At 40.5% G+C, this 12,739-nt stretch overlaps 1 protein-coding gene across 1 annotated transcript in view; it reads right to left on the bottom strand.

Moving 5' to 3' along the window:
* The window catches only part of AGMO (alkylglycerol monooxygenase), a 394,492-nt gene that overhangs the window by 167,075 nt on the left and 214,678 nt on the right, over positions 1-12,739 (bottom strand). Inside the window, exon 11 of the mRNA XM_069094395.1 lies at positions 3,849-3,931. Within this exon, the coding sequence (XP_068950496.1) occupies positions 3,849-3,931 (83 nt within the window). The remainder of the gene's footprint in view (positions 1-3,848; positions 3,932-12,739) is intronic.

The following is a 12,739-nucleotide window of genomic DNA, read 5'->3' as shown; positions in this document are numbered from 1 at the left end:
GAAACTCGTCTATGGTTGTAGAATGCCTGCATAGACATCCCAGAATAAATGCAATTATTTAGTCTCTGGTAATATGCTTGACATCTGACCCATTGCTCTCCTAGCCAAGTTGTATATTGTTATGGATTCCTTCACAACCCAAAGATCCATCAAGGATTCTTTGGTACAAGGATGACAATGGCACTCCATTTGGGGGCTGCAAAGTGACTATCTATGTACCTCTAGGAAAATAGGAATTATTATTTATTTAGGAGAAAACAATTAAAAAATGTAAGTCAGGGGGCGGGGCCAAGATGGCAGTGTAGAAGCAGGAAAACTCCATGCACTCCACCCATAACCATCTGAAATAACTACAAAATATGACTCTAAACAAACTTTAGAGAAACAGAATCCACAAAGTGACAGAGAGAAACAAATCTCCCACTGAAGGGAGCCCAGCAGGCTGGAAGGAAGGGTCCATCTCAGCGAAGAGGGAGCAGAGCCCAGCCCCACGTGAGCCCACAGCTTTAGCCCCAGGGAAGCCCCAACCAACAGCAGCTAGAGCAGACTTTGGGAAAGTAAATCACCAGCAGCAGTGGCAGTTTCTAGAATTATCACATGGAAAATGCAAAGACAAAGTGAAAAGTAAGTGTAGAAATCTGTGGAACAAGGGCAGGGGGGAGGAATGCACAGTCCGGCCACTGCCTCCTGGGGTTAGAAGTGATGAAGGTGGGGTGGCCAGATGGCTCAGCGAGTAAGAGCACCAGCTCCAGTGTTGAGATGACCTGGATTGAATCCTGGGCTCAGATACTCAGCACCACACCCAGAAATAACTGGCCTTGTAACCTTGAGCAAGTTACTTAACACCAATTGCTTAAAAAAAAAGTGATGAAGGTGTGGTCCTGCAGATTATAGGGGGACCAAGTGACCATTCTGAGTGTTAATCACTCTTGCTTTAAACAGCTTGGATTTGGATCGCTGTCTTGGGTGGAGGTCTTGGGGTGGGTGACCAGGTGCCAGAGCTGATGGAGGCTTCACTTAGGGAACCCAACTAATAGCTCTAGCAGCTGTGAAAACCCCAGATATTTGGGACAAAGCTCTTCTCTCTGGAAGCAGAATTCTACTGTGGCAGAGAGCTCAAAACTCAAATAATTGAGTGGCAATATGAGCAAGCAAAGGGAGCAAAGCAACCACAGCAGTCAAACCTTAGATTCCTATTTTGGAGACCAAAAGGATCAAAGCATGGAATGGGAGGAAGACAGTGAAGTCAGAAGTCCTGCACCCAAAGCTTCCAAGAAAAATATGTACTGCTAATAGGCCATAGAAGAGCTCAAAAAGGATTTTGAAAACCAAGTAAGAGAAGAGGAGGAAAAATCAGGAAGAGAAAGGAGAATGATGCAAGAAAATCATGAAAAGTGAGTCAACAACCTGACTGAAGAAAATAACACCTTAAAAAATAGATTAACTCAAATGGCAAAAGAGGCCCAAAAAGCCAATGAGGAGATTCCCTTAAAAAGCAGAATTTGTCAGAGTGGAAAAAAAAAATTTAAAAGCTCACTGAAGAGACTAATTCCTTCAGAATTATATTGGAGCAAATGGAAGCTAATGACTTTATGAGAAATCAAGATACTATTAAACAGATCCAAAAAAATGAAAAAAAAATTAGAAGGCAATGTGAAATGGCTCATTGGAAAAACTACTGACCTTGAAAATAGATCCAGGAGAGATCATTCAAAAATTAGAAAACTACCTGAAAGCCATGATAAAAAAAAGAACCTAGAAATCATCCTACAAGAAATTCCCAAGGAATATTTCCCTGATATTTCAGAATCAGAGGGCAAAATAGAAATGGAAAGAATTCACCCATCACCTCTTGAAAAAGATCCCAAAAAGAAAACTTCTAGGAATGTTATAGCCAGGTTCCAGAGTTCCCAGATGAAGAAGAAAATATTACAAGCAGCCAAGAAGAAAGAATTTGAATATTGTGGAAACACAATCAGGATAACACAAGATCTAGCAGCTTATACATTAGGGGATTAAGGAGCTTGATATTCCAGAGGTCAAAGGAGCTAGGATTAAAACCAAGAATCATCTACCCAGCAAAATTCAGTATCATGTTTCAGAGGAAAATATGGCCATTCAATGAAATAAAGAACTTTCAACCATTCTTGATGAAAAAACCAGAGTTGAATAGAAAATTTGACATTCAAATACAAGAAGCAAGAGAAGGTAAACAGGAAAAGAAATCATAAGGAAATTTTCAAAGTTGAACTATTTTCATTCGTACATGGAAAAACGATAATTGTAACATATGAAATGTTTCTCAGTATGGAGAGATTTGAAGGGAATATAAATGTGTGTGTATACATACATACATGCATACATATGTGTCTACATGGGAGTGTATATGTGCATATGGATACATAGACAGAGGGCACAGGATTATTTGAATAGGAAGGGATGATATTTAAAAAATAAAATTAAGAGGTGAGAGAGGAATACAATGAGAGGGGATAGGGAGAGACGGAATAGGGTAAATTATCTCCTATAAAAGAGGCAAGAGAAAACTGTTACAATGGAGGGGAAGAGCAGGAAGATGAAAGGGAAGGAGTCAACCTTACTCTTATTGAATTTGACTTAAGTAGGGAATAAGATACACACTTAATTATGTATCTTACCCTATAGGAAAGTAGGGGGAAAAGAAATAAGAGGGGGATGTTAGAAGGAAGAGCAGTTGGGGGGGGAGGGTAGTCAGAAGCACACTTTTTAAAAAGGACAGGGTCCACATAGAAAATAGAACAAGTGGGGGGTGGGATAGGATGGAGGGATTTATAATCAGTCTTTCATAATATATCCAGTATGGGAATGTTTTGCGTTAACTACACATGTATAACATATATTGAATTGCTTATCTCCCCATTAAGGGAGGGTGAAGAGGGAAGAAGGGAAATCCTGTGGAATTGAAAGTTTTAAAATCAAATGTTTAAAAAAATTATTATTATTATTTTACTTGCACTGGAAAATAAGATATACAGGCATTGGTGTATGGAGATCCATCTTGCCCTACTAGAAAGTTGGAGGGGGAGAAGGGCAGATATAGGAGAGAGCAGATTGGGGGAAAGGGTATTCAATGGGATCACTGTTCTGTTTCCCCTACTGGGGAAAGACAGGGAGAAAATTTGTAACTCAAAATCTTGTGGTAATGAATGTTGTAAACTAAAAATAAACACAAAATTTAAATTGAAATTAATTAAAATTAAATTTAAATATAAAAATTTTAAAATGTAAGACAATAATCAAAATTGAAAGTGGAGGACAATTGATGAAACATTATTCCTGTTCTGTAGAGAAATGGGATTATGGGTGCCAAATATGTGAAATGCTGTCAGAAGAAAGGAGCATATGGGCTGCTTTTGCTTAACTGTTTTCCTTTATGACAACAAAGAGGTTTCCAGAGTTGGGGGGAGGGTATTTATTCTCTTTCTCTCTCTGCCTTTCTTAGAGACTCTGTGTGTGTGAGTGTGTGTTTGTGTTTGTGTGTGTGTGTGTGTCTGTCTGTCTCTTTCTTTCTGCCCCTCTCTGTCTCTGTCTCTCTCTGTTTCTCTCTTCCTCCTTTTCTCATTGGTTTCCTCCTCCGTCTCTCCCCCTCTTTACCGGATTCATTCATTCTCATATGCAATTCTGTTCCTGCGTATTTTTAAATGCAGCATTTTTTAGTCAGGTTTCCGAAGGTCCCAACTTTTCCTATTGCTCAGTGAATGTTTCATTAGGCCTAGAGGTCATGGCATGAGTTGTGTCCTTGTGACACTTGACCACTTTCCAGGGACCATATAATTCAGTGAAAGAAAATGAAAACTTGCCCATCCTACCTTTTCTCCATGAGGAATCCCATAGAGGTCAGCGTCAGGATGATGTACCCTGCTCTAAGGAGGAGGGTGGCCTGTGATAACGCCTGTTAAGACAAAAGCACACAAGTCGCTCATTTAGGGGGATTCTCTGCAGGACACAGAAGTGGTCTGAAGCCTCCCTCTATGCTGCCCCATTAGCCATGGCATATTTTCGGAGCAGTCTGATTTAAAATCACATTTGAACTATTTCAGTAACTTAGCATTTCCATAATGTCATGGTTTCCTTGTTGAATACTTTGGGAATCAGAGTTTTCTGAAAACATTTTTTCAAATGAAATAATATTTCCAATGTTTTTACTTCTCCCCCCCCCCCCAACCCACCAAGGCTACTCACTCCGCTGGTCTGAAACATATGTGTGCCTCTACCCAGGGGGAAATAGCTGCCATTTCTATAAATAAATACCACATTCCAGCTCTGATTTTGGCTATCACTAACTCTGTTGTCAACCCCCGGCCCCTTACGAATGACAGTCTTAAGGACTTCAAGGAGAAGAATTAGACAAGCAGAAATGTAACCAAAGACCTCTGACATTACTAGAGTGCAGAGTGATGTTTTTTTAAAGCTCTCTATTGTAACCATTTGAAGGAATCTTAGAGGCTCCGAACTGGAAGGACCATCAAATGATCAAAGTAATTCTAGATAGGACAGAGCCCTTTTATAAATTGATAAATCAAATCAATCAAAAATATTCATCACCTAACTCAGCCATTCCAAATGACTGTTCAGCCCTTGCTGGAAGACCTCCCGGTACCTCCTCAGCTACTCCAGCTCATTTTCCAGCAGCCCAGACTCTTAGTTTTTCCCCCCTGAAGTGAAGCCTAAACTTGCTTCCCTCCAGTTCCGGTCCATTGCTCCCAGTTCTGCCCCTGGCGCCAAGCAGACAAGTTCTGACGCTTCTTCCCCTGGTACTGAATTCCTATCACATTTAGCTACTTTGCATATATTTCTATTTATTTCTATTTGTGTTATAGATATTTGCTATGTACTTGCTTCATTCATTGTAAATTTATCCCCTTCTACTGGCATTGCCTGGTACATGGTTTGAGAGAGACTTAATGATAGATTCCACAGAATTTGCTTTCCAAATCTTAAAGGCACTTATTGTGTCTCCCTGCCTTCACATCCTGAATCTTCTCTTCTGTAGGTTAACCATCCCCTGTTCCGTCACCTAATTCTTAGAAGAGACTCTTTCTGGACCATTCACCATTTTGGTGGCCTTTCTCTGGACTATTGACAGTGATCAGTGTTCTTCCTAACCTGGGGCATTGGAGCATGCTAAGTTGGAATTCTGAATCGCGATGGAAATCCTATTCCATGATCTTTTTTACTTCCATCATATTTATTTAGACTGAATGTTTGCGCACCTCAAAATGTTCTTGGTACTTTCTCTAGAATCTCATAGGATAGATTTTCCTTCCAACTTTGTATCATCCACAAATTTTGAAAGTATGGCATCTGTACTTATGTAATCATTTACCACACTATTAAACAGTCCAGGTCTAAGCCCTTAATTATAGGGCAACTCAGCTGGAGCCCTCTTTCTAAGTTTTTATGGAACTGTTAATATCTACTTTGTAGAACAACTTTTCACACAATTCTGACACCACCACTCCATTGCAGCATTCTTCATGTTCCATCCCTTTGTCTGGTCATCAAGATGTGAAGGCCCATGAGAGTTTTAGTTAAATATCTTTTTTTCCGATATATGCATAATACATAGATATTTATTTTGTTATTTGTTTTTCTTCAGTCATTTTTTCAGTTGTCTCTGACTCTTTGTGACCCCATTCGGGATTTTCTTAGAAAACATGCTGGAGTAGTTTGCCACTTCCTTCTCTCATTTTCCAGATAAGGAAGCTGAGATAAATAGAGTTAGCTGACCAGTCCAGTGTCATACAAGTAGTAAATATCTAAACTCAGATTTTAACTCAAGGAGATGAAGCTTCCTGACTTCAATTTCAGTGCTCTTAGCTGCCAAAATATATCTCTAGCTTCTCCTAATCTCCCAATTACCAGTTACCAGTTAATAACTACTAAAATCAGTAGAGAAATTGAGACATTTGAAATTAATGAAGTAGACTTTTCCCTTCTGGAGTTTTGTTCACTGTGAGACAAGCAAAATTTGCAGAAATATGAAAAGCAAACATTCACACGTGTAGTGTATGTGTGTGTATGGATGGATGGATGTGTGTCCACATGTTTCTAAATATTATAGCAATTTGAGGGGACACAGACATCCAGGAAGGCCTCTTGAAAGGGGTGGCCCTTGATCTGAGTCATGGACAGAGGGAGGAAGGAGCTCCAAAACACAGAGAGAAGAAAGAAGAGGATACAACCTGTGGGACACAGTCTGACAGATGAGGGACAAAGACAGAAGATGGAATATTATGTATAGACAACAGAAAACAAATAAATCATCCTGAATTTAAAGGTAGGAAATAGATTGTGATACGAGTTAAAAATCAAATTAAAAAAATGTCTTTTCCTAGAGAAAACAAGGATCCATTACCAATTTTTAAGTAAAGGGGTAATATATTAGGAAGTAAATCTTAACTCTCTGTTTTGCATTTGCCTAGACTACCCATCTCACTCCTACAGGGGCCACATCTGGGGAAACATTCCTCTTATCCAATTTCAGATTATTATATGGTTGCAAGAGATTTCCTGGTGCTTATTACATGCTTGATGAATGGTATATACTTGACTATCAATGAGTAGTCCAAAGTGTGTGTGGGGGGTGGCGGCGAGGGAAGAGGGGAGTAGGAAGGTATGCAAATATCTTTCAGAAAGAAATCGTGTGTGTATGTGTGGGTGTGCATGTGTATGCATGCATGTGTGTGCACACATGTGTGTGCATGTGTGGGTGGGGGGTGCATGCATGTACATGTGTGGATGGGGGCGCATGTATGTGCATGTGTGTATGCCTGTATGTGTGGGTGGGTGCATGTGTGTGTATGTGTAGGTGGGTGTGTGTTCGTGTATGTGTGTGTGCATGTGTGTGTGTGTTTTTTCCTGGGAAGTCTAAGAGAATTAATCTTGGATTTCGGGAGATCTGAATTTGAATCTTTCTGTCTTCCTTAGTGACCTGCAGGAAGACACTTAATCTCTTCCACCCTCAATTTTCTCCACTGTAAAATGGGGATAAGATGACCCAACTCCTGGGATTTCTATGAGACTTCAATCATATGACATGTGTAAAGGCGCTGTGGACTTGGCAGCATGTTAAAGAGGGTTATTATGATTTTCATCCTCCTCCTTCTCTATACAGCAGCTTTTGCAATGCCAGATCCTGTGCTCTCAGGCCATCGCATACACACGACCCATAAAACTCATTGTGTCTCCCCTCCTTATCTTTGACTGAGGGTTCAAAGACTATTCATCCTTTAACAGAAGCCCAAACTCTTGCCATAGGCTGGGCTGTGGCAAAGAGAGGTTAGCTTCCTTTCTGGCAAGTCTCATGTTAAAAAGCCTTCCTAAGGCTCTCTGGAGTCCTTTCATATTGGGTAAAAAAATCCTGATTTCATTACACTTCCTCTCATTTCTGGACGGCAGTTACTGGCGTAGGTTTCTCTGAACTTGCCTTTCACCTGGAGGCTATAATCAGGGATGTGTTGGTTAATTACTGTCTCATCAGGAGAAAAAAATCAAAAGCATTCAGGACACACTTTGTGTTAATAACATTTTCTCTGTCCTTTACAATCTACAAAATAAACAATACTATATATTAAGTCATGATTTTAAACATTTTTCCATTTACAAGTTGTAAAGGATCACATAGAAGGTGCTTAATCAAACGAATGTGGTAGCCAGATGAAGAGAACACCAGGCTGAGAATCAGGAAGGCTCATCGTCATGAATTCAGACCCTTACTTGCTGTATGACCTTGATCAAAGTACTTTAAGCTTGTTTGCCTCAGTTTCCTCACCTATAAAATGAACTGGAGAAGGAAATTGGAAACCACTGCAATTTCTTTACCAAGAAAAGGCCAAATGGAGTCAAAAAGTTCAGACAGGACTGGAAGAACTGAAAATAACAACAAAACTCATCATGGAAACATAAATCTAATCAATTTCACAGTTGGCTCTCATGAGTCTATGAACCTGGTCCCGATGAGCCCCTCCCATTTAGTATTCTGCAGCAATGGACTCAGACCTTTGTCCAATTGGCAGGTGAGGTATGGCATGCACCCAGGTCATTTCATTCATGGCAGATTCATTTTTCCACCTTCCCAAATAACCCTTCATATTCCAATAAAGACTGGGTAGGTAGCCCTAATTCCTCCATTCTAGTTTATTATATAGCTACCCTCTACCTGCTAGAATATTTAAAAGAAGCCAGAGAACCTCAATCCTTAACCTTGCTTTAAATCACATAGCCTCCTTTTTTCTCTCTCCAAAGAAAATTTACAGAAAAGGTGCCTTTGAGTTCCAAAGTTTTCACAATGATCCTTGATGGAATAACCCCTTGGTGAGGCTTTTTGGAGAATGGATCATTTTGAGAAAGAGAATTCTGGGGCACCTCTGGTCCCCTGCTCCTCTGGCCCATGCAGGACCAGGGTTCAGGGTCCAAAGAGTGTGGCAGCAGGTCATCTATACCTTCTCCTGAACCTCTAGTCCCAAACAAGCCAGTTCTGCTCAGTCATACTGACGTGCTTCCTATGGCCTCGCTCTAGATGAGACCATTTCTGCCGGTCTACATTTTTCATGCTATGTGACTCTATGGAGGCTCTGACAGTATTTCCCAGGGTCCTAATTATAAGGGTGTGGAACTCAAAATGTCCGGATTCTGTTACTCTCACAAAAAGGTACCTAATAAAAAACTCCACCAATGGGCCCCCAGGAGAGTCACAGCTTCGGTTGCTTTTGGCTTGGCAAATAATCACTTCAGCAAACTCCAGGAAGACATGAGGTCACCGAGTTTTTCCTTCTTTTTTTTTTGGCTCAGTGACCCCATTTTGACCTTGAAGGCAACAGATTTAGGGGCTGCAGGCTTCTCCATGGACACAAATATCACCTCTGAGACAGAGTTTCCACTCACCCCATCTCGATTTTTCTTTTGGCACCAAATTTAGGGGCCCCCCTACCACAGGAAGGTTAGGGCCTGTGATTGTACGACGGGCCACATGTCGAGGGGGAAAGGATCTCAGAGGGGAACAAAGTGATGAACTTGGAATGAGGAAGATGGGAGTTCAAGTCATGCTTCCAACTTTTAATAGCTATGTAGCAATGGAAAATTACTTCATCTGTCTTAACCTCAGCATCATCATTTGTAAAATGGGAATAATAACAGGATTAACTTCATGGGGTATCTATGACTTTAGAGGTGATCAAGTCCAGCTGAATTGATGTATGTAAAGTTCTTTGTAGACATTAATGTGACATAAATTCTAGTGATGATGATGATGACAATGAGCTAATTAATGTAGCATGATATGACTTGATTAACAGGGAAATTGAGGCACAGATAAATTAAGCAGTTTGCCCAGACTCACATGGCATGAAGTGTGTGAGCTGGAATTCAAACACAGATAATCAGATGAACAAAGTATTATGCCTGAGAGCAGAAAACCAAGGTCAGATTCCAGCTGCCCCATTGCCTAGCTACGTGAGCACAGATCGGTCCCATTCCTTTCCTAGTGGCATTTGTAAAATGGGAATCCTACTTGTATGAGCTTCCTCTCAGGGAGCTGAGTCCTCTGTGCTGTACTAAGGGAACTCATTATTTTTCTCTTCAATCCAAGGACTTCTATTTCCATCTATAGAGCATTCTCACTCCCAATTTTGATTGCAGCCTCGTCAGGCCTCAGATGATGGTTAATGAATTGAGTTACTGCCAATGACCGGGTCCTCAGGGATGAATCTTGGGCTCTGTCCCTGGGTCTGGACTCAAAGCCTTGGTCCATTCTGGGAAAATCAGGCAAGACCCGAGTTCTGCTGTCAGAGTCTGTAAGAACCCAGGACGTGGCAGAATCTGAGGACCAATGTCTTGCAAGCCAGAGAAACTCATTAGCAATTTGACCAAAACGGATGCATTTTTTCCATTGTCTTCCTCTTGAAAGTTCTTGCTGCTTCCCCCCTTGCAGGAGGGAGCATGTAATATAATGTCAAGGAAAGGCAACTTTCCAAGGTTCAAAATACCAGCATAGGTGCTCTCCATTTTACTCAGTGACAAACCAAGAACAGAGAAGATCAAAACATGACATCATTCAAAATACAGCATTTACTAAGTGTGATTAAATAATCTCCAAGTACTACCCCACCCCAGGACCTTCCAATCATTCAATCAATTACAAAGTCCCTGTTCTAAATACTACTCCACCCCTAGGCTGTACCTTCATTTAGTCCACCACAAAGCCCCTCTTCTCAAATGGAGATTAGTTTCCAATCTAAGTAAAGTACATTCATTTGTTCAACCATAGAACACAAAAAGGTCAAAAGTTCCCCACCCCTGGATCACAATTGAATCTACCCCAGAGTTACATCAAGTTTAAGCACAGCACTTAATACCCAAATGGAGGTCTTTTCTTCATCTTGACAAGAGGCAAGTTCTCAGCAATCTTAGTTCCTGGGGAGACAAGGCTTAGCAAGGCCACAAGATACATTGCCAGTCCCTTTATTAATTCATCCTCTGTCTGTAGAACAGTCCTAGAACCCCTGAAAACATTAGCAAAACCCTCTCACACAGGTGGGATTAACAAGCTCTAGGTTTTAACACAATCAATTTAAAAACCAAGCCAAAACAGGGGAATCTTTAATTGCCATTACTATCACAGAGCACCTGCCCTAGTGCAGTGATACCCCATGAAAGCCTAGAGGTATGAAAGCTAATGGCTGCCCAGAGTGCCTGCTACAAAGCAACTTACAAATGAATTAAAATGATCCTTTGGAAAATGGAGACTGAGTTCAAAAGGTCTTTAATGAGCACAGAATTCTGCCTGAGAGTCAGATTTGGAAGATATCTCTATGGTTATGGAGTCCAACTGGCAAGAATCCTCAGACAACATACCCAATCCTGTGTGTCTGAGAACCTCCAGGACCTCAGCAGGGAAAGTGCCCATACTCTCCCCCTGCAGTCATTCCACTTCAGTATTGCTCAAATTGTCAGTCATTTTGTCATTATCTCTAACCTGAATTTCCTTCCTTACAACCTCTGTCCTGTTTCTGTAGTCCAGGCCTGAAAAGAATAAAATTACAAAACAATCCTGCAAATATGTGGCCCTGGCCCTTCCTCTTTCCAAAGGCAAATGTTGACAACTATTTTAAATTACCTTTACATGCACCATTTCCATTTGGTTTTCTGTCTTGAGCACTTTTCTTTGATACAATATCCTTCATAAAACATGGCAGTCAGAAAGGAAGCCAAAATTTCAGATTTGGTTAGCCAAGGTGAGAAGACAGGAGGCCATCCATTACTCTCATCTCATGCTTCTCTTCATGAATATCAAGAACTCTTTGGGTGTCTGGCCAGCATATCTGAAGGATTGTCCTCGCAGGCCACTAATGTCCCCAGGTCTTTGCCAGATAATCTAGCTACACCTCTTTTGTCCTGAAATTAAAAGTCCTGATTTCATGAATCCAGCCAAAACTTTGTGTTTATTCCATTTTTGCCATACAATAGCCTCTTGTGATCATTTTTTTTTTCATCTTGACTCTTCATTTAGAGTGTTTACTCTCCTTACTGGTTATGTGTCATGTGAAGACCTGGTAATTATACAGGCTAGAAGAATTTTGGAGTTATTTTATAGTCATAACAGAAAAAATATCAAAGAAAAATCACGTTAAAAGAATTAATTGAATTAAGTAATGTAAAGTAAGTAAATTACATTAAAGTAATGACAAAACGAGACAAATAGGTGGTGTAGTGGATAGAATGCCAGGCCTGGTGTCGAAAAGACCTGAGTTCAAATCTGGTCTCAGACACTTAATATCTGTGTGATCCTGGGCAAAGCACTTAAACTTGTCTGCCTCAGTGTCCTCATCTGAAATGAGTTAGAAAAGGAAATGGGAAACCATTCCAGGATCTTTGTAAGAAAACCCCAAATGGGATCATGAAGAGTCAGACTGAAACAATGAACAACAAAAATCTTGGCAAAGGGCCAACGTGGGTCTTGGCAAGTAGAAGCCATACTGAATATATTACAGATTGGTGGAATCCTGAAGCTTTCCTACATCTCCATTTTTTGCCAGGAGAAAACCCCCAAATATCAGCTCTCAGACATTCAGCACATTCAGACTCGAAAGTTCAGCTGTCAGGTATGTGATAGTGAGGATGCCCTTTGGGTTGGACTGACACACCATCCAAGTCTCCACAGTTGCAATTTTAGTTTTGTTTTCACATGCATTCCCTCAGGGGCATTGTGTCAGTCAGGTAGAGAGCAGGCCTCGAAATCATTCAGAAGTGGATTCAAATGCCCATCCCTGAAACTTAAAGGATTTTGAATTTGAATATGTCACCAAACCACTTAGTGACCTACAAAAGTATTCATGATGAAAAATTTCAAAGAAAATTCTGACCTGCATTAGGAGAAATAGTTGCCTCATGTGAGAAGTCTCCTTTTCTTTTTTTTTTTTTGGGGGGGGGGGTTAATTTTTCAAATGCTTTATTAACTTCAGATTTACATCATTCATTTCCGCTAGATTTTGAGTTAAAAATTTTCTCCCCGTTTTTCCTCTACCCACTGCCCCAAAGTAGCAGTCCCACAGGATATCCCCTCCTCCAATCTGCTCTCTCCCATATTTTCTCCCACACCCCTTTCGACTTTTCCAGTGGATCTCTATACCCCTGTGCCTATATGTCTTATTTCCTAATTATATATAAAATAGTATTAATAATGGTATATATGTATATATAT

The sequence above is a fragment of the Petaurus breviceps genome, unplaced genomic scaffold (assembly GCF_028583685.1).
Source record: "Petaurus breviceps papuanus isolate PSGF00001 unplaced genomic scaffold, PetGlider_PUasm1.0 218, whole genome shotgun sequence".
NCBI classification, from domain to species: Eukaryota; Metazoa; Chordata; class Mammalia; order Diprotodontia; family Petauridae; genus Petaurus; species Petaurus breviceps.
This window is presented reverse-complemented; position numbering and strand designations above follow the sequence as displayed.